Genomic DNA, 20,811 nt, shown 5'->3' on the forward strand with positions numbered 1-20,811 from the left:
CCGCCCCATCAGTCTACTCTCAATCATCAGTAAAGTGATGGAAAGTGTCGTCGACAGTGCTATCAAGCGGCACTTACTCACCAATAACCTGTTCATCGATGCTCAGTTTGGGTTCCGCCAGGACCAAGCTCCAGACCTCATTACAGCCTTGGTCCAAACATGGACTAAAGAGCTGAATTCGAGAGGTGAGGTGAGAGTGACTGCCCTTGACATCAAGGCAGCATTTGACCGAGTGTGGCACCAAGGAGCTGTCGTAAAATTGAAGTCAATGGGAATCGGGGGAGAACTCTCCAGTGGCTGGAGTCATACCAAGCACAAAGGAAGATGGTAATGGTTGTTGGAGGCCAATCATCTCAGCCCAAGACATTGCTGCAGGAGTTCCTCAGGGCAGTGTCCTAGGCCCAACCATCTTCAGCTGCTTCATCAATGACCTTCCCTCCATCATAAGGTCAAAAACGGGGATGTTCGCTGATGATTGCACAATGTTCAGTTCCATTCGCAACCCTTCAGATAATGAAGCAGTCCGTGCCCGCATGTAGCAAGACCTGGACAACATCGAGGCTTGGGCTGATAAGTGGCAAGTAACATTCGCGCCAGACAAGTGCCAGGCAATGACCATCTCCAACAAGAGAAAGTCTAACCACCTCCCCTTGACATTCAACGGCATTACCATCGCCGAATCCCCCACCATCAACATCCTGGGCGTCACCATTGACCAGAAACTTAACTGGACCAGCCTCATAAATACTGTGGCTACAAGAGCAGGTCAGAGGCTGGGTATTCTGCGGCGAGTGACTCACCTCCTGGCTCCCCTAAGCCTTTCCACCATCTACAAGGCACAGGTCAGGAGTGTGATGGAATACTCTCCACTTGCCTGGATGAGTGCAGCTCCAACAACACTCAAGAAGCTCGACACCATCCAGGACAAAGCAGCCCGCTTGATTGGCACCCCATCCCTAAGCATTCACTCCCTTCACCACCGGCGCACAGTGGCTGCAGTGTGTACCATCCACAGGATGCACTGCAGCAACTCGCCAAGGCTTTTTTGACAGCAACTCCCAAACCCACGACCTCTACCATCTAGAAGGACAAGGGCAGCAGGCACATGGGAACAACACCACCTGCACATTCGCCTCCAAGTCACACACCATCCCGACTTGGAAATATATCGCTGTTTCTTCATTGTCGCTGGGTCAAAATCCTGGAACTCTCTACCTAACAGCACTGTGGGAGTACCTTCACCACACGGACTGCAGCAGTTCAAGAAGGCGGCTTGCCACCACCTTCTCAAGGGCAATTAGGGATGGGCAATAAGCGCTAGCCTTGCCAGCGACGCCCACATCTCATGAACGAATAAAAAAAACACATCTTATGTTCTATGTTCTTAAAGAAGAATTATATTTTATTTACTTCTACGTAGTGCTCCATGAGTGACAATAGATTAAGAGGTGGATGGCCAGGACAGTTCCATTGGAGTGATCAAAGACTAAGGTGAAACTTGTCTCAGTGATCCTAATGTCCTCGAAGAACCTGCTTCGGCTAGTTTTCTCCTATGATTGGATTGGAAAAATGTAGCCTTATTGCAACTATCCTGAGAGACAGAAGCATCTGTTACCACTCCTTGCTGCCCACTGGTAGCGGGCAACGGCTTAGCTGGCCTAACGGCTGGCATGAGAGCAAATCAAATTAGGTCCAATTATGTCCTGGAATCTCTGTGAAATGGCCCTCATTAGATTGTCTTGCAAGGCATCTTTTAAAGCAGTCAGCTTTCACTCCATAAGTCACTACTGTCCTAAGAACCTTCTGCGCCTTGTTGTTGCAGATACTGTCTGGACTGTTACATTTTCAAGGATGTTCTGCATGGCCTAACATATGTCCTGCATAGTGTTGCAGATGCAGATAGTGGACTCCTCCAATTTATCCACATCTCCAGCACATGCATGGAAACCATCTCCACTGTCTGCATACGAGATTGATACTCCCATATCATTGTTCTTTTGAAGAATGGGCCCTTGAGATCAGGGCCCCTTGGTTCCTCAGCTTGTTTGTGCGCTTTCCCTTGGGAGGGTAAAGAAAGGAAATTAGTTTTAGAAGGATTGACTGTCATATATCACTTTGAAGATGTTGCAGCTCAGTAACGCACCAGCTATAAACTTTGAAAATCTGGAGATAGCAACAATCCAATGTGCTATACCTTGTCCTTGCGTTTACCAATCTGTTCTTGGCAGCTCACCTCTTACTTTCCCACCTCTCACTGCTTTTCGAGGAGTCCGAGAGGTGAGCGCGGTGTAAAAGGAGAATCCAAGAGTGGGAGGAGAGTCCGAGAGCGGGAGGAGAGTCTGAGAGGTGAGCGTGGTGTAAAAGGAGAGTCCGAGAGCGGAAGGAGAGTCCGAGAGGTGAACGCGGTGTAAAAGGAGAGTATGAGAGGTGAGCGCAGTGTAAAATGAGAGTCTGGAGAGCGGGAAGAGAGTCCGAGAGGTGAACGCAGTTTAAATCCAAGGCAAGTCATGGCAGCAAAGCTCGCACCCGTGATATGCTCCTCCTGCACTACATGGGAAGTCATGGGCACTACAGGTGTCCCTGGCGACCATGTATGCAGGAAGTGTGTCCAGCTGCAGCTACTGGCTAACTGCATTTCGGAGCTGGAGCTGCGGGTGGATTCACTGTGGAGCATCCGCGATGCTGAGATTATCATGGATAGCACGTTCAGTGAGGTGGTCACACCACAGGTAAAGATTACGCAGGCAGAAAGGAAATGGGTGACCGCCAGGTGGAGTAAAAAGACTAGGCAGGTAGAGCAGGAGTCCCCTGGGGCCATCTCGCTCTCAAACAGATATACCGCTTTGGATACTGTTGGGGGAGATGGCTTATCAGGGGAAAGCAGCAAGAACCAAGTTTGTGGCACGACGGGTGGTTCTGCTGCACAGGAGGGGAGGAAGAAGAGTGGCAGGGCTACAGTGATAGGGGATTCAATTGTAAGGGGAACAGATAGGCGTTTTTGTGGCCGCAAACGTGACTCCAGGATGGTATGTTGCCTCCCTGGTGCTCGGGCCAAGGAGGTCACGCAGCGGCTGCAGGGCATTCTGGAGGGGGAGTGTGAACATCCAATAGTTGTGGTCCATATCGGTACCAACGACATAGGTAAAAAAAGGGATGAGGTCCTGCAAGGTGAATTTAAGGAGTTAGGAGATAAATGAAAAAGCAGGACTTCAAAGGTAGTGACCTCAGGATTACTACCAGTGCCACGTGCTAGTGAGTATAGGAACAGGAGAATCGACAGGATGAATGCATGGCTGCAGGGATGGTGTAGGAGGGAGGGATTTAGATTCCTGGGACATTGGGACCGGTTCTGGGGAAGGTGGGACCTGTACAAGCGGGTCGGGTTACACCCGAGCAGGACCGGGACCGATGTCCTTGTGGGGGTGTTTGCTAGTGCTGCTGGGGAAGGTTTAAACTAGAATGGCAGGGGGATGGGAACCTGAGCAGGGAGACAGAGGAGGGGGAAACAAGGATAGAAACAAGAGACAGAAAGGGAAGAAGCAATAGTGGAAGGCAGAGAAAACAAGGGCGAAAAACAAATAGGGCCATAGTGCAAAATAAAACTAAGATGACTAGCAATCTTAAAAAGACAAGTCTAAAGGCATTGATTCTAAATGCGTGGAGCATTCGCAATAAGGTAGATGAATTAACAGTGCAGATAGATATTAACAGTTATGATATAGTTGCGATTATGGAGACACAGCTGCAGGGTGACCGAGGATGGGAACTGAACATCCAGGGGTATTCAATATTTAGGAAGGAGAGGGAAAGGAGGTGGGGTAGCGTTGTTAGTAAAGGAGGAAATCAATGCAATAGTGAGGAAGGATATTGGCTCAGAAAATCACGATGTGGAATCTGTATGGGTGGAGCTAAGAAATACCAAGGGGCAGAAAACATTGGTGGGGTTGTCTATAGGCCCCCAAACAGTAGTGGAGACGTAGGGGAGGGCATTAAACAGGAAATTAGAGACGCATGCAAGAAGGGTACAACTATAATTGGGGGTGACTTTAATCTACATATAGATTGGTCAAACCAAATTAGCAATAATACTGTGGGGGAGGAATTCCTGGAGTGTGTATGTGATGGTTTTCTAGACCAATACATTGAGGAACCAACCAGAGAACAGGCAATCCTAGACTGGGTATTGTGCAATGAGAAAGGATTAATTAACAATCTTGTTGTGTGGGGTCCCTTAGGGAAGAGCGACCATAACATGATAGAATTCCTCATTAAGATGGAGAGTGAAGTAGTTGAATCCGAAACTAGGGTCCTGAATCTAAATAAAGGAAATTACGAAAGTATGAGGTGCGAGTTGGCTATGATAGATTGGGGAACTTTACTAAAAGGGATGACGATGGATAGGCAATGGCTAATATTTAAAGAACGCGAGAAGGGATTACAACAATTATTCATTCCTGTCTGGCGCAAAAATAAAACAGGAAAGGTGGCTCAACCATGGCTTACAAAAGAAATTAGGGATAGTATTAGATCCAAAGAGGAGACATATAAAATTGCCAGAAAAAGCAGAAAGCCTGAGGATTGGGAGCAGTTCACAATTCAGCAAAGGAGGACAAAGAGATTGATTAAGAGGGGAAAAATAGAGTATGAGAGTAAACTAGCAGGGAACATAAAAACTGACTGTAAAAGCTTCTATAAATATGTCAAGAGAAAAAGATTAGTGAAGACAAATGTAGGTCCCTTACAGTCAGAAATGGGGGAAGTTATAATGGGGAACAAAGAAATGGCAGAACAATTAAACACATACTTTGGTTTTGTCTTCACAAAGGAGGACACAAATAACCTCCCAGAAATGTTAGGGAACCAAGAATCTAGTGAGAGGGAGGAACTGAAGGAAACCAGTATTAGTAAAAAAAAAATAGCGCTAGGGAAATTAATGGGGCTAAAGGCTGACAAATCCCCAGGGCCTGATAATCTACATCCCAGAGTACTAAAAGAAGTGGCCCTGGAAATAGTGGATGCATTGGTGATCATCTTCCAAAATTCTATAGACTCTGGAACAGTTCCTACAGATTGGAGGGTGGCAAATGTAACCCCACTATTTAAAAAAGGAGGGAGAGAAAAAACAGGGAATTACAGACCAGTTAGCCTAACATCAGTAGTGGGGAAAATGCTAGAGTCTATTATAAAAGATGTGATAACAGAACACTTGGAGGACATTAATCGGATTGGACAAAGTCAGCATTGGTTTATGAAAGAGAAATCATGCTTAACAAATCTACTGGAGTTTTTTGAGGATGTAACTAGTAGAATAGATAGGGCAGAACCAGCGGATGTGGTGTATTTGGATTTTCAGAAGGCTTTTGATAAGGTCCCACACAAGAGGTTAGTATGCAAAATTAAAGCACATGGGATTGGAGGGAATATACTGGCATGGATTGAGAATTGGTTGACAGACAGGAAACAGAGAGTCGGAATAAACGGATCTTTTTCCGGGTGGCAGGCAGTGACTAGTGGGGTACCGCAGAGATCAGTGCTTGGGCCCCAGCTATTCACAATATTCAATGATTTGGATGAGGGAACTAAATGTAACATTTGCAAGTTTGCAGACGACACAAAGCTGGGGTGGAATGTGAGCTGTGAGGAGGATGCAAAGAGGCTCCAATGTGATTTAGATAGGTTGGGTAAGTGGCCAAGAACATGGCAGATGCAGTATAACGTGGATAAATCTGAGGTTATCCACTTTGGTTGTAAAAACAGAAAGGCAGGTTATTATCTGAATAGTGATAGATTGGGAAAAGGGGAGGTGCAACGAGACCTGGGTGTCCTTGTACACCAATCGTTGAAAGGGAGCATTCAGGTGCAGCAAGCAGTTAGGAAGGCGAATGGTATGTTGGCCTTCATTGCAAGAGGATTTGAGTACAGGAGCAGGGATGTCTTACTACAGTTATACAGGGCCTTGGTGAGACCACATCTGGAGTATTGTGTGCAGTTTTGGTCTCCTTATCTGAGGAAGGATGTCCTTGCCATGGAGCGAGTGCAACGAAGGTTTACCAGACTGATTCCTGGGGATGGCAGGACTGACGTATGAGGAGAGATTGGGTCGACTCGGCCTATATTCACTAGAGTTTAGAAGAATGAGAGGTGATCTCATCAAAACATATAAAATTCTAACAGGACTAGATAGACTAGATGCAGGGAGGATGTTCCCAATGGCTGGGGAGTCCAGAACCAGGGCTCACAGTCTCAGGATACGGGGTATACCATTTAGAACCGCGATGAGGAGAAATTTTTTCACTCAGAGGGTGGTGAACCTGTGGAATTCTCTACCACAGAAGGCTGTGGAGGCCAAGTCATTAGAGGTATTCAAGAAGCAGATAGATATATTTCTTAATGCTGAAGGGATCAAGGGATATGGGGAAAAAGCGGGAACAGGGTACTGAGTTAGACGATCAGCCATGATCATTTTGAATGGCGGAGCAGGCCCGAAGGGCCGAATGGCCTACTCTTGCTCCTATTTTCTATGTTTCTATGTTTCTATTCCTCCTTTAAATCAAAAAACTCACATATTCAAATAACTGAAAGTTGTTTCTAGCCAACTACACTCCAGTTCACACTCCATCTGCCTTCTCACTCTGCTGGCATCTTGCAATATCCTTCCAATAACTCTTATATATGTTCATGTGGAAATCAGTACAAGCAAATTCAAATACTCGTGCTACAAATTTTAGTCAAACTCATAAAAATTCCAGAGAGTGATGCTGGGCTTTTTTTCCATTACAAATGGCTTGGTGGCTCTTAAGATAAGTTATTGCCCTCCTACCTCAGAGCACCATGAATTCTAGCCATGACGAGTGTTTGCACTTACTTATACTCATTTGCCAAATTACATTAGTTTATTGTTTTCTTACATTTCTGTGAAGCACCAGGGACGTTTTTCTACATCAAATGTGCTATATAAATGCAAATTGTTTTTGTTGTGTTCAGGCTGCTCGCTGGAGTGATACATAGCAGCAAAATACTCATCTTGAGCTAGTGGGACAATAAGAAAAAATGCCAGCACCAGTTCTGGCTCACAGAAGTTCTCTTCATGTCAACTGATCACAGATAACATTGATAATGATACAAAAGTCTGAGGCTGTGATGTTAGGAGGCATACACAGAAAATGGCTACATTAGGATAACTTGACATGAGCAGAAAGCGTTATGGGTGAATGATTTGAGAATTTCCTGTCTCATCGTTTATAAAATGTTGCCATGATACTTATGTTTCATGTTAGCCTGATGAAATTGTGTTTGGTTGTTCGCCATCCTCCCTGTCTGGCATAAAGTTAGTGCTTCTTTAAAATGAATGTTAGTAATACATAGAAGTTACATCTCAGAAACAGGCCATTCGCCCCAACCAGTCCATGTTGGCGATTACTCGCCATGTGATCAAATAGTTTCAATCACATTTACCCATCCTGTTCCTCTATCCCATCAATCACTTTTCCTTCGTCCACCTATCCAATCTAATCTTGAATGTTGAATATTAATGCGCAAATCAATTAATAAACAAACTGAATACCTGTCCTCCTACAAGACCAGTCCGCAGCTTATGGATGTTGGTGTGGGTTCCATTCAGATTGTTCAGATCGACCTTGCTCAGTTGGTTGTTGTAACGAAGCAGAAGTTGCCAGGGGAGATCATTATGTCTGATAATAAAAAAAAGTCTCAAAGGTCAAATGTCAAGATGAGATCATAGAATAGAATAGAATCATAGAATGGTTATGGCACAGAAGGGGGCCATTCGGCCCATTGAGCCTGCACCAGCTCTCTGCAAGAGCAATCAAGCTAGTCCCACTCCCCGCACTTTCCCTGTAGCCCTGTACCACCCACCAGCAGGAACAGTTTTTCTTCATTTACTTTGTCTAGACCCTTCATGATTTTGAACGCCTCTATCAAATCTCCCTTCAATCCTCTCTGCTCCAAGGAGAACAATCCCAGCCCTTCCAGCCTATCCACGCAACTGAGGTCCCTCATCCCTGGAATTATTCTCGCAAATCTTTTCTGCACTCCCTCCAAGACCTTCACATCCCTCCCAAATTGCGGCGCCCAGAACCAGACACAACACTCCAACTGTGGCCAAACCAGTGCCTTATAAAGGTTCAACATAACATCCTCGCTTTTGTACTCTATGCCTCTATTTACAAAGCCCAGGATCCCGTATGCCTTCCTAATTGCCCTCTCAAGCTGTCCTGCCACCTTCAACGACCCGTGTTCATATACCCCCAGGCCTCTCTGTTCCTGCAACCCCTTTAGAGTTGTACCCTTTAGTTTATACTGTCTCTCCTCGTTCTTCCTACCAAAATGTATTACCTCACACTTCCCAGCCATTCCACCAGCCTGTCTATGTCATCTTGAAGTCTACCACTATCCTCCTCATTGTTTACTACACTTCTAAGTCTTGTGTCATCTGCAAACTTTGAAATTGTGCCCTGTACAACCAAGTCCAAGTCATTAATATACATCAAGAATGTGACACATCAGTTTGTAGACACTTCCTTAGGATTTCTCTGAAATTGGGAAGCATACAAAACTATTTAATTTCCAGTGCATTTTGAATAAAATATTTTAATTTTATTGTGGTGTTGAAAACCTCTTCAGTATTCAAAGAATTAAAGCCTACATTGAGAATGAATCACGACTTTTATTGTGGAGGTGATTTTTCTTTTCCATTGACCTTCATGTTAGAAACCAGAGTGGGGTGAATCATTCTTAACAACTTAACCACAGAGAAAGAACTAATGCCAATATAATATTTGTAAGTACATTACGACTATAAGCTTTACTATGGGAGATAAAGTCCCTGAAATACCTGGGTTGGGAGTGGGTGTCAGTTCCATTTCCACCCAGGGAGCTGAAAATATGGACCGGGAACTGACTCAGCCAGGATTCTACTACATTTAGACCGGACCTATAAATTGAGGTTGATGACTTGGGGAGGGGGGTTGTGAACAGATCTTCTGCATGATCCCCATGAAAAGGAGTCAAGTTGGTGGTTTTCCCAGGATTCCTGGTGTGAGTCCCTTTAAGGCCTTCTGTAGACCACAAACCTTCACTAGAATAAGGTATCCTGAAGGGGATTAATTGCGTTCTCTAGCCACATAATGGCTCCAATGGGAGTCGAAGATTGAACAATATTTTCTTCGGTCCATTAAAAGGGCAGATCAGGTTGGGCTAGGGTGGGGTAACACTGGTGCGCCTCATGTGGGCTGTAGTTATGTCGATGGCTGTCCCTAGAAGTGCAAATAATCTGTGCCTGGGATATAGATGGGGTCTCCAGCCTTGGGCAAGGGCAGACTTACACTTGCAGAATAGAGCCTCAGCAATTCCTGAGCCAAGATATCCTTTCATTAAAGGATTTGATGGGGTAGATAAAGAGAAACAAGGGGGCATAACCTTAAACTTAGAGCTAGATCGTTCAGGGGTGATGTCAGCAGACACTTCTTCACACAAAGGGTAGTCGGAAATCTGGAACTCTCTCCCCAAAAAGCTGTTGAGGCTAGGTCAATTGAAAAATTCAAAACTGAGATTGCTAGATTTTTGTTAGGTAAGGTTATTAAGGGTTACAGAATGAAGGCAGTTGATGGAGTTAAGATACAGATCTGCCACGATCTAGTTGAAGGGCAGAATAGGCCCGAGGGGCTGAATGGCCTATTCCTGCTCCTATATTCCTATGTTCCTATTTTAGACAGAAATACCAAGGGGTTGAATTTCTGCTGCTCTTCCACCGATGTTATAGTGGATCAAGTGAAGAACCCTGGAAGAAAATCACTCCCCACCCCAAGTTCTTTTTTTTTTACTGATTTCATATTTAATTTGCTATCACAATGGGCAGATTTTCCTGTTCCTGCACTTGCGCGATTTGGATCTGGGTGCAATGAGAAAACAATTGATTAGGGATGTTCCCACATTCTTAAGGGGGTCCTCTCAATTTTCCTGAATGCACTTCACTCAGGCAATCCAATGTGCCCAGGCATAGGAACAGGAAAAAATGCCCCTATATCTGGTATCTGAATGCCTGTTAGCACATAAGGCTATCAAAAAGCTGACAGGATAAATAACTTTGCCAACATTAGAAAGGTTACAAATGGAGTTTAAAAATTCCTGGCAATCCAACTGAACTTTCAAACTTTGCCTTGCACTGGTCACAATTATGGTGGAGCTGGTGTGAAGTTGAAACAGCTGAAACCTTCTCAAGCCGGCCTTGCACTGTTATTTTATCCTTGCATTTCCATTAAATAAGAGAGAGCAGAATTTCATCAGGGGTTCACCAATCTCCCACCGTAACTTCAGTGAAAGATTGGCGTAAACCACGGAGAAACTGTGTAAATTGCAGTAAGTTACGATGGGAGATCGGAGAACCCCCATGGAAATCACCCCTGGGGTACTTAAATTTGTTCAGTATTACACAAGCAGCTTTTTTTCTCCTTTATTCAAAAGGATAAGTACAGCAATCATAAAGCAAGCGTTGCCTTTTTGCCATCATGCACTCCTATTGTTTTCAGTGGAACTGCAGAATGAAATACAGCATCTAAAATGCTGATACATATGGACTCCCCGCTATCCTATACTTCTGAATAGTGTCAATTAAATATGAGACAATATAAGGCACTTCTGCTGCAGCACACCAGTAGAATGATAATCCATCATCCTAGGCTAACTGCCATATTAGATGAAAACCTAAACTGGAATTTACGGAATGGCCCCTGGAATGGCCAAGATCATATTAAAATTAACAGTGACCCCAAGGAAGGCAGGAAAGAACACAATCACACCAGAAAAGAAACAAATCCCTGTAATCTCTGACCTCTGAATTTATGGAGTACAATGCTTGAGGGAACATCTATGGAGAAACTATTACTTCTGTGCCCAGTTTCACCTAACCCGTTAACAAAACAAGAACAGAATATCAAGGGCGCTGGGATAAAAGGGACACTGTCTTCATGAAAAAATGGCAAACATTTTATCGTTTGTTTACAAACAAACAACACAATGATATAAATTGCATCAAACTGTATCATTGGACCCGATATTACCAGGGCGGCGGGTTAGCGGCGGGGGGGGCGATTGGGCGCGTGGGTAACGTGCCCGGTGAAATCAGTCTGCCCCGCGTGCAATCGCAGGCTGATTGGATCCACTTACCTCTTGTTCTGGGTTCCCCGCTGCTGATCTGCGCGGCGGGCGGACTGCGCACGGGCAGTAAGGTCTGTCAGCTGGAGGAGCCCTATTTAAAGGGGCAGTCCTCCACTGACTGATGCCGCAACAAATAGGAAAAATTACAGCATGGAGCAGCCCGGGGGGAAGGCTGCTCCCAGGTTTAATGATGCCTCACTCCAGGTATCATTGGATGGGGTGAGGAGGAGGGTGAGGACAGAGATCTTCCCCACGGCGGGCGGGAGGAAGCAGCCTGCCTCTGCCACCAAGAAGGCCTGGCTCAAGGTGGCAGAGGAGGTCACCTGCACCACCAACATATCGCGCACCTGCATACAGTGCAGGAGGCGCTGCATTGACCTCAGTAGGTCAGCCGAAGTGAGTACACTTACTCATTCCCCTACACTCCGTCTGCCACATCACCGCCCCCACCCCACACCTCCTTCTGCACTGCCAACACTACTCTATCACATCACCCCTCACACACACTCAAACCTCATCCTCATCTTACCTGCACCTACTCACCTCGCCAGTACTCATCCCACCACTACCACTCAACCCAATCCTCATACAATCTCATGGCTCTATCTCATACTCACCCTCTCATGCATCTTTTTCACAGTCAGCCTCACTCAACCTGCCACTACCTGTGCTGCAGCCACAGGGCATGCATCACATATGTGCAGTAGGCAGCGTAAGGCAAACGTGTCGTGAGCATGAAGGGGATGCACAAGGGTGTTTGAGGGTTTGTCATGGTTTTTACTTATATTTAATTTCTGATCAACTCACATTACATATTATATTGGCACCACTACTGCCACGTCTTTGAAAATCTTGTCTGGTTTGTGCAATAATGCCTTTTCCTGAGGATCACAATGAAGACTCACAACTGATGCCACCCATTGTATCACTGCAGAGTGGGTGTAGGTGTATTTGCAGGGCTCTTTTGTGCAGACGACTGAGAGACGTCGGCGATGTCCCCGGTGGCACCCTGGAAGGATGCGGAGGAGAAGTTGTTAAGGGCAATGGTGACTTTGACAGCGACAGGTAAGAAGATGGTGCTCAGGCCAGCCGGGAGCAGCTCGGCATGAAGGAGGCTGCAGATGTCCACGACTACATGTCGAGTGACTCTGAGCCTCCGTGTGCACTGCTGCTCAGAGAGGTCCAGGAAGCTGAGCCTCGGTCTGTGGACCCTGTGGCGAGGGTAGTGCCCTCTGCGGTGCATCTCTCTTTGCGGTTGCCCTCCATCCTGCTGTGCAGGTGGATGTGTCACAGCACTGTGTTGTGGAGCTCCACGTGTCAGACGTAGACGGCGAGGCTGGTGATGCTGTTCGCCCTCCGAGGAGGTCATGACTGCAGCTACGGCGGCCCCCAACCAGAAGACGTACATCTGAGGGGGTCCGCAAGGTAGGTACATGTGTCTGGACACCGGGGTAAGTGTGCAAGTTGGTGAATTTGATTGTTAGGAGGAGGGTGGTGGAGGCCAAACTTTGTCCAAAGTGACAGAGTGGCCTCCTGTAATGAGTGTCAAATGGACCTTTGCAGCTGCCACAGGCTGATGGCTGCAACAGCTCCATTTGAACTGGGAGTGTTTCCCCCAGTACAGGAAACAGTTCCAGTTGTTTGTAAAATCCCAACCCTCCTAAAATATCACGTTAATCAGGTCTGTAAACGAACTGAAATACCTAAATAAATACTTTAAGTTACACCCCGCTGGCTTTAATTGCCGGCAGGAGTCCCACATGCGGGGGCTGCGCGCGCATGTCAGCATGTCAGTGGGAAACCCAGAAGTGGGCGGGTTGGAGCCGGGCTCCCGGCCTGCCCTGGGAATCGCCGATTTTCGTGGCCCCCCCGCCAGGAACGCACTCGATAGCGGGTGCTAAAATCGACACCATTGTGTCACCTACATTTAATGCCATTTTGACAAAATGACAAACATCTTTTTTGCTTTTCCACCCCCAAATGAAAAAAGTTTATCAAACTCTTTTTCATGAAGAGAATTTACCTTCTAACAATTGATGGCGGCACAGCTCTCTGCCCAATTTTCCATAAAATATGTGCAGTATGCATTTTAATAAAGATAGACCAAAGTAATGAGGCAAACTATAAAGAACATGTTATACTGATAACAGCACTTGATCACTCTAGCTGAATGTTGCTGTAACCACATCTAATTTGGAGATAAACCTTCCAAAGAAGCTAATCTGGCTCCATCACAGTTATGATTTGGTGGGGGGGAAGTGATTTTCGTGTTAAGCATTATCCAAGTGGGTTGTATACGGCGACTGCCTTTAGGAATCGGCATGGAACCCAGCCGATTTTGGTCCTGGATCCTCATCATAATGCGATCAGCAAGATGCCATCATGAAACACATTCCACAATAGGCAGCTTGCCGATCTGGAGGCAGGAAATCGGGCAGGACAGCTGGTTTTGTAGGGGCTGGAGTAGCACCTTAAAGGGGAGGGGTATTAGCATCGTCAATAAAAAGTAGCAGGACTTTGGAGTAGCAAACAATACATGTGCAGACCTTGCAGCACCAAATACAATACATTTGCAAGACTTTAAACTGCAATCCCCACAAGCAACTGCCATAAAAATGTCTCCCAAAGCAGAATCCAGCTGTCCCTGACTGGTGCTGAGGATCCTTCGAATTATTGTTGGAAATACCATCGCCCAACATCGCCCATGGTTGGTGGGCAGCAGCAGGAACTGGTGGTAGTCGGGCAGACCAAGCCGAAAATGGCTTAACTGCATCATTTGGCCCCAATTTGCATATATGGATGAGCCTCCTGTCTGTTTCTGACAAGTGCTCCGGTCACCAGGATTGAGGTTCACCCGCAAATCAGGATGGACAGCAACATAGCGGTAAGTCAGCACGACTACCCACTGCTACCTGTCTGATACCCACTGATTTTGGTCCCGCTACCGGCCTATTCTTGAGCACTAAAAAAGACTGCAATGACATAGAATCATAGAATCATAGAAGTTTACAACACGGAAACACGCCCTTCGGCCCAACATGTCCATGTCGCCCAGTTTATACCACTAAGCTAGTCCCAGTTGCCTGCATTTGGCCCATATCCCTCTATACCCATCTTACCCATGTAACTGTCCAAATGCTTTTTAAAAGACAAAATTGTACCCGCCTCCACTACTGCCTCTGGCAGCTCGTTCCAGACACTCACCCTTTGAGTGAAAAAATTGCCCCTCTGGACCCTTTTGTATTTCTCCCCTCTCACCTTAAATCTATGCCCCCTCGTTATAGACTCCCCTACCTTTGGGAAAAGATTTTGACTATCTACCTTATCTATGCCCCTCATTATTTTATAGACTTCTATAAGATCACCCCTAAACCTCCAACTCTCCAGGGAAAAAAGTCTCAGTCTATCCAACCTCTCCCTATAAGTCAAACCATCAAGTCCCGGTAGCATCCTAGTAAATCTTTTCTGCACTCTTTCTAGTTTAATAATATCCTTTCTATAATAGGGTGACCAGAACTGTACACAGTATTCCAAGTGTGGCCTTACTAATGTCTTGTACAACTTCAACAAGACATCCCAACTCCTGTATTCAATGTTCTGACCAATGAAACCAAGCATGCTGAATGCCTTCTTCACAACCCTATCCACCTGTGACTCCACTTTCAAGGAGCTATGAACCTGTACTCCTAGATCTCTTTGTTCTATAACTCTCCCCAACGCCCTACCATTAACGGAGTAGGTCCTGGCCCGATTCGATCTACCAAAATGCATCACCTCACATTTATCTAAATTAAACTCCATCTGCCATTCATCGGCCCACTGGCCCAATTTATCAAGATCCCGTTGCAATCCTAGATAACCTTCTTCACTGTCCACAATGCCACCAATCTTGGTGTCATCTGCAAACTTACTAACCATGCCTCCTAAATTCTCATCCAAATCATTAATATAAATAACAAATAACAGTGGACCCAGCACCGATCCCTGAGGCACACCGCTGGTCACAGGCCTCCAGTTTGAAAAACAACCCTCCACAACCACCCTCTGTCTTCTGTCGTCAATCCAATTTTGTATCCAATTGGCTACCTCATGAAAATGGCCTCCAGGCTCTCTGCCTAGACTAAACATTTCTTCCCAATGGACAAGTCAGCTTAAGTTTGTCACTGTAAAATTCAGCCAGTGAGGTGTACATTTCTGCTTGATACAGCACAGCTTCTCTGAGCACACAGGGAAGTGGGCAGAGGGTAGACATTAGAACCTCTCATATCAATACACTGGCCTTTGATATGATGTGAGGAAATTTGAAGGGATTCGCAAAATTTCACATGTTCCCCCCCCCCACCCCCGAAGATTTATTGGAGTTATTAAAGAAACCCTGGTGTGACTGTGTTTTTAAAAATCCAGGGTCTTTCAAAATGGCTGCGGTCAGACACATGGCAGGCTTCGTGTTTCAGACAGGTTTCTTTAAACAATGCAGTTGCATTCAAGCCCTGAGGCAAGCCATCAACATGGCCGGCCTAAACATCAAAATGCGAGCAGGAGAAATCCCAGGACAAAAGGTGAACCATCAAGGTACATTCGGAACAATGGAAAACAGTTATGGAACAGATCAGTACAGGAACCAGCCATTTATGTAAATGGGCCAGAGATTGAGGTCCTTTGTCATACGTTTTCGTGCTTAAATCGAACAATGAAGCAAGCTGATGAGGTACGAAAAAAACCTGTTACCAGGAGGGTACAACTGGGGCTTGCCCAGTATATCTCTCTCTCTTTCTCTTCGCCTCCTGGCCCGGTGTCCTGTCTGTCTGCTAGCAACTAAGAAGGAAGGCCATCCAGTAAACCTCGCAACCACATGTCGACGGGGCCAGGCCTTTTCATCTGTTTCACCGGTGAGCATTAATTTTCTGGCCGCCACAAGGCAACCTAGTTAGGTATAAAGGTGGGGGTTAAAGGGGTATTGCTAAAATTGTGATTTTAGAATTTTCCCTCGATGTGTCCGTTTCTTCCACCCCGTTAAGTGTAAGACTGTATTACATCCATAGCGATTTCTTTATCTTCTGTATAATACTGTTTACCTTGTAGTTTTAGTTTTCTTATTAATAAACATTGGTTTTCCTTGTACCAATCCACTGGTCTGTTAGTCTGTCTTTGTTACCGCCCGATAAGTCCTCAGTTCAGGATCAGGAAGGGGTAAGCGATTTGCAACCGCACAGCGGGCAGGGCAGCTCAGGAAAACATAACTGGCTGACCTATAATAAGCCCGAGAAACAGTAAAAAACCCCTTACAGAAATGGCGAGCCAGCCAGGAGCTGAGACGAAAGTGTGTAACAAGGCAGACAGTGGTGCGGAGGAGGAATCCGCAATGGAAGAAAGGTTGTCTGCCTATGTGTGCGGCAAGGTAAATATCGTGAAAAAGTGGGTGGGCGATATGTTAAAGGCCGAGCGTCCCATAGATGCAGCCATCCAGTGGACAGCAAGTAAACAGTATAAGAAAAGTATTGAGAAGGCGGTCTGGCTCTTGTGTTTTAAAAAGCAGGTCTTTGTACTAGACCGTGCTGTAGCAGCGCGAGCAGCCAAGATTAAGCAGTTGACCCGAGAGCTGCAGGAAAAGACAGCAGCCGAAGCGAAAGGGGTCGCGGCGCTCCAGGCAATAAGCCAAGAAAGGGCGCAGATGGCAAGGGACCACCAGGCAAAGGTAGAGTGCCTGGAATACCAGATCGCTGAGCTCAAAAGTAGCGCTAGAGGTAAAATGGAACACCTGGAATACCAGGTCAGAGAGGCGAGAGGCAGTGAGGTTAGGTTAATGGATAAGATCCACAGCCTCACGCAAGAATTAAAAGAGCAGGAGGAGAAAGTAGGCGAGGTAAAGGCAGCATATAAGCTGGCCTGCGCCCAGGGGTTTGAAGACGCAGATCATGGCCCCTGCAGGCAAGAAATAGAACGTTTGGGCATAGCCTTAGCGAGGGCGAAGGGCATGGTATGCCTCCTTAGCCCGAAGGCGGGCCAGTCGGATTTTACCGGCAACCCAAGCAGGAAAGTCCCTCAGGCAGCTCCCAGAGACTCCACGGCCACTACCCATAGCCCCGAGTTTTCAGGAGGTCTGGCAGCAACGGGGGGTTGGAGGATGAAGCATTAGGGGAGACCCAGCAAGCCCTGGTAGATAGACCAGGACCGGGACCAGTGTACCCCCTCCGACAACGGAGGTACGGCCCGCCCGCCGATGGCGAGGACCTAGGGGCCATCCAGAACCAGTTTGTAGTGCCGCATGGCACCCCACAGCTCAGGGCCATGGTTAGCCATATTCCTAAGCTTACAGTGAAGGGAGACCCCTCTCTACACTTCCGTGAAATAGAGCAGGCAGCGTGCGTTAATGACTGCGATGAAGCAGAACAAGCAAAAATGCTGCTGTTTTCTCTGGGTGGTGACCTCCTCCAAACCTTATCAGATGAGTGCAAAAGGGGGCAGAAAGATTACGAGGAGTTAAAGGATGAGATATTGGAGGCTATGGGACTAAATGATGGGAGTCCGTTCGCCCGGGTGGGAAAAACGGTACAGCTCCCTGGGGAGTCCCCACAGGCGTTCGCAGACAGGCTGTGGCCAGTCTACCGGAGCGCATGCCCGGGAATGCCAGGGCGGGCATTCCTGGACAGAGATCAATCGGCCCACTGGCTCCACTGTCTCATGGCAAACTGCCTGCCCCAAATTCGAACTCGAGCTGCGGCCTGGTTTGACCCCCGTAGCCCCCAGACCACCGAGGAAACGGTGATCCGCCAGCTCATGACAGCATTTAAAAATATCAGGGGTATCGAGACGCCCCAACCCAAGGGGAAAGTCCACGAGGTTAAACCAGGGGCCCAGCATAAAAGGGAATGGCACCAGGAAGGGAATCGTCCCGCCCAGGCTAAGTTAAACTGCTATGGGTGCGGGAAGGATGGCCATTGGCGCAAAGATTGTAAAAACCCCTGGAAGGACACCAAGGGAAAGAATCCCACCGCCCCAGCCCAAAAGGCAGCGATGGGGGAGGCAGAGACAGGAATTGCCCTCGCTGCCATGGAGTCATTTTTTGAGGCCATGCGATCTTTTATGGCCAGCCAGGGAAAAATAGCAGCCACTACCGGTGTGGTAGCTCCCTCAGCCCCCTCCGACGACGCCCCGAAATGACTAGAGCCCGCACAGCCTGTCTACCTGTGTGCTCTCAGGTATGATGGATGGAAGAGATCGCTCGTGCAGATGGAGGTAGAGAAGGTTAAAGGGACTTATCTGCTGGATACAGGGGCATCATGCACCGTGATCCACGCAGCTAATCCCACCACCTCACCTCTGTCTAGCGGAGTTCCATACGTTCTATCGGGGTTCACCGGCAAGGAACAGGCGGGAGCTTTCTCCAAGCCGCTCTCAATCCGCCTGGGCCCACTCCAAACCAAGTAGACGTGTGTCCTGGCGAGGTGGGAAGCGGAGGGAGGAAAGGGGATCCTAGGGGCCGACTTCATCGTGGGCTACAGGATCCTCGTGGATCTCCGCAACCATTGCCTTTGGGGAGCCGACACGGGTGAGGAGAATGGCGTGGTAGTTATCCCAGGAAAAGAAGGGAAGGGAACCCTGTGTACTGTGAAGCCGAAAGGAGGTTATGACCTCGGGCTCATGGTGGAGGGTGTCCCGGAGGAATTTAAAGCAGTCGTGCAGGCTCGCATGGCTGCGTTCGCCACGCACAAACATGACTGCGGGAGGGTCACCGGGTTTGAGGTCAGGGTAGACGGAGACCCCATGGCCCGGCCCCAGAAGCAGTATAACTTTCCTAGAGAAGCAGAGCCCGATATGGAGATGGCCATATCCTCGTTGGTGCAGCAGGGAGTGCTAAGGCCCATAGCCACTCATGTTAATTCTCCGCTTTGGCTGGTCAAGAAGCCGGACAATTCATGGAGAGCCACGGTGGACTATCGGGTACTGAACAGCAATATCCCCGCGTGTGCCCCCACAGTGGCAGCAGTTGCCGACCTCATCGGAAGCATTCCAGCATCCGCGACTACGTTCACGGTGCTGGATATTTCGAATGGGTTTTGGTCGATCCCCTTAAGGAGGGAAGACCAGTATAAGTTCGCTTTTACTTTTAAAGGGCAACAGTATACTTGGAACTGTTTGCCACAAGGTTTTCATAACAGCCCCAGCATCTTTCACCAGTGCATGGCGAGTAGTTTAAAGGAATTTAGCCAGCCCACCCAATTGGTGCAGTATGAAGACGACCTGCTCTTGTTTACCGACTCAGTCGGGGAGCATGGCCCATTACTGGCCGAATTGCTGGAGCTGCTGCAGAGTAAAGGGTTCAAGGTCAACCCAAAGAAAGCGCAGATCGGCCAGCAGGAAGTTAAATTCCTGGGCCTGACCGTCCGCGCAGGGGAACGAGCCATAGACAAGGCTAGGAAGGAAGCGGTCCAAGAGCTACCGGTTCCCAGTACTGTGGAGGCGAAAAAGCAGGCAGCTGGGATCCAACCCGAGGTTAGAAATCCCCGGCTCCCAGCAGGTCCCAGCTCCCAGGCAGCACATGCAGGCGCAGTCACGTGCGTCAGGGTAGGAGTCACCCAGGCCCCTGTCCAAACCACTCCCCCTCTCTTCTGGGACTCAGGTGGGGAGGAGGAGGAGCCCGAGGCAGTTAGCCCCGCCCCCGACCCAGGTTTTGAACCTGGAGAGGAAGACTCTCAGCCACCGGCAGCAAACAGCAGGGGGTTGCCTGTCCCCAGCTCAGACTAGGGAAGGGAGGAGCCACAGGGGAAAAGCCCCCAGCCAGCGAGGACTGCGACCCACAGCAAGGGTCCGCTCGCCAGGGTAGCCCCACCAACAGCACTTCCTAGGAGGTCCCCTCGGAAACCCCAGCCTAGGAAGGCATGGTCGCCGGCTCCCCAGTTTAAAAGGGCTACCTCCCGCGTTAAAGTTAAGTCGAAAGACAAAGGTCCTCAGCCAGCAGTCGCGGGTTGTGAGGGACCGGAAGTAAAGGTCAGTACAGCTACGCCGCAGGGAGCAGCCTGCAGCAGTCCTGACAGAATTTGAGCTGGCCGCTCAGAGACGGGCGGCGGATGTATATAACTTTAGCAGTTAAGTTTGTAGTTTTAAGTTAAGATGTATAAGTTTATTATAAGGTGTGGAACCGTAATGAAATTTTAAGATGGAACCGTTCCAGTGTTATCTACGTGAGCCGAGGTCCAGGGACCCGCTCACACTTCACCCGAGCCAGGAAGCCTATAGGGAGCCTGGCTAGATGTTCTTTATCTTTTACAGGGAATGTTCGGAGGCGTGATCCTGCTCGCCCTGTCTGGGCAGAGCCTCGCGAGAAGGGGCGACACCGAGGACCACCACATCTTCGGATGCTCCGGAAAAACGGCGCCCCTAGCCCACGATGGGAGTGGCCTACGCGAGGCGGATGAAATCGCCTTGTACACTCACGAGGGGAGCTGGCCCGGATGGCTGGGGTCAAATTCGACCCAGTACTCGAGCCAGACCGGTTTTTCATACAGGGAGACCTCCCTCCAGTGCCCGAGGATACGAATTGTTACCCCAAGGATTAGCGTCACCGTGGGAAAAGGAATATGTTTGTCGTGTAAAGGCAACGTTCCACTGGATAGGTGGTGGTGGCTTAGAAAATTA

The 20,811-nt window shown here is 47.9% G+C and overlaps 1 protein-coding gene across 2 annotated transcripts in view; it reads right to left on the minus strand.

Moving 5' to 3' along the window:
* The window catches only part of dpep1 (dipeptidase 1), a 48,827-nt gene that overhangs the window by 20,169 nt on the left and 7,847 nt on the right, over positions 1-20,811 (minus strand). For both annotated transcript variants that reach the window (XM_067997491.1, XM_067997490.1), the window contains one exon: positions 7,565-7,691. In XM_067997491.1, coding sequence (XP_067853592.1) covers positions 7,565-7,691 — 127 coding nt within the window. The remainder of the gene's footprint in view (positions 1-7,564; positions 7,692-20,811) is intronic.

The sequence above is a fragment of the Heptranchias perlo genome, chromosome 16, assembly GCF_035084215.1.
Source record: "Heptranchias perlo isolate sHepPer1 chromosome 16, sHepPer1.hap1, whole genome shotgun sequence".
Classification (NCBI taxonomy): domain Eukaryota; kingdom Metazoa; phylum Chordata; class Chondrichthyes; order Hexanchiformes; family Hexanchidae; genus Heptranchias; species Heptranchias perlo.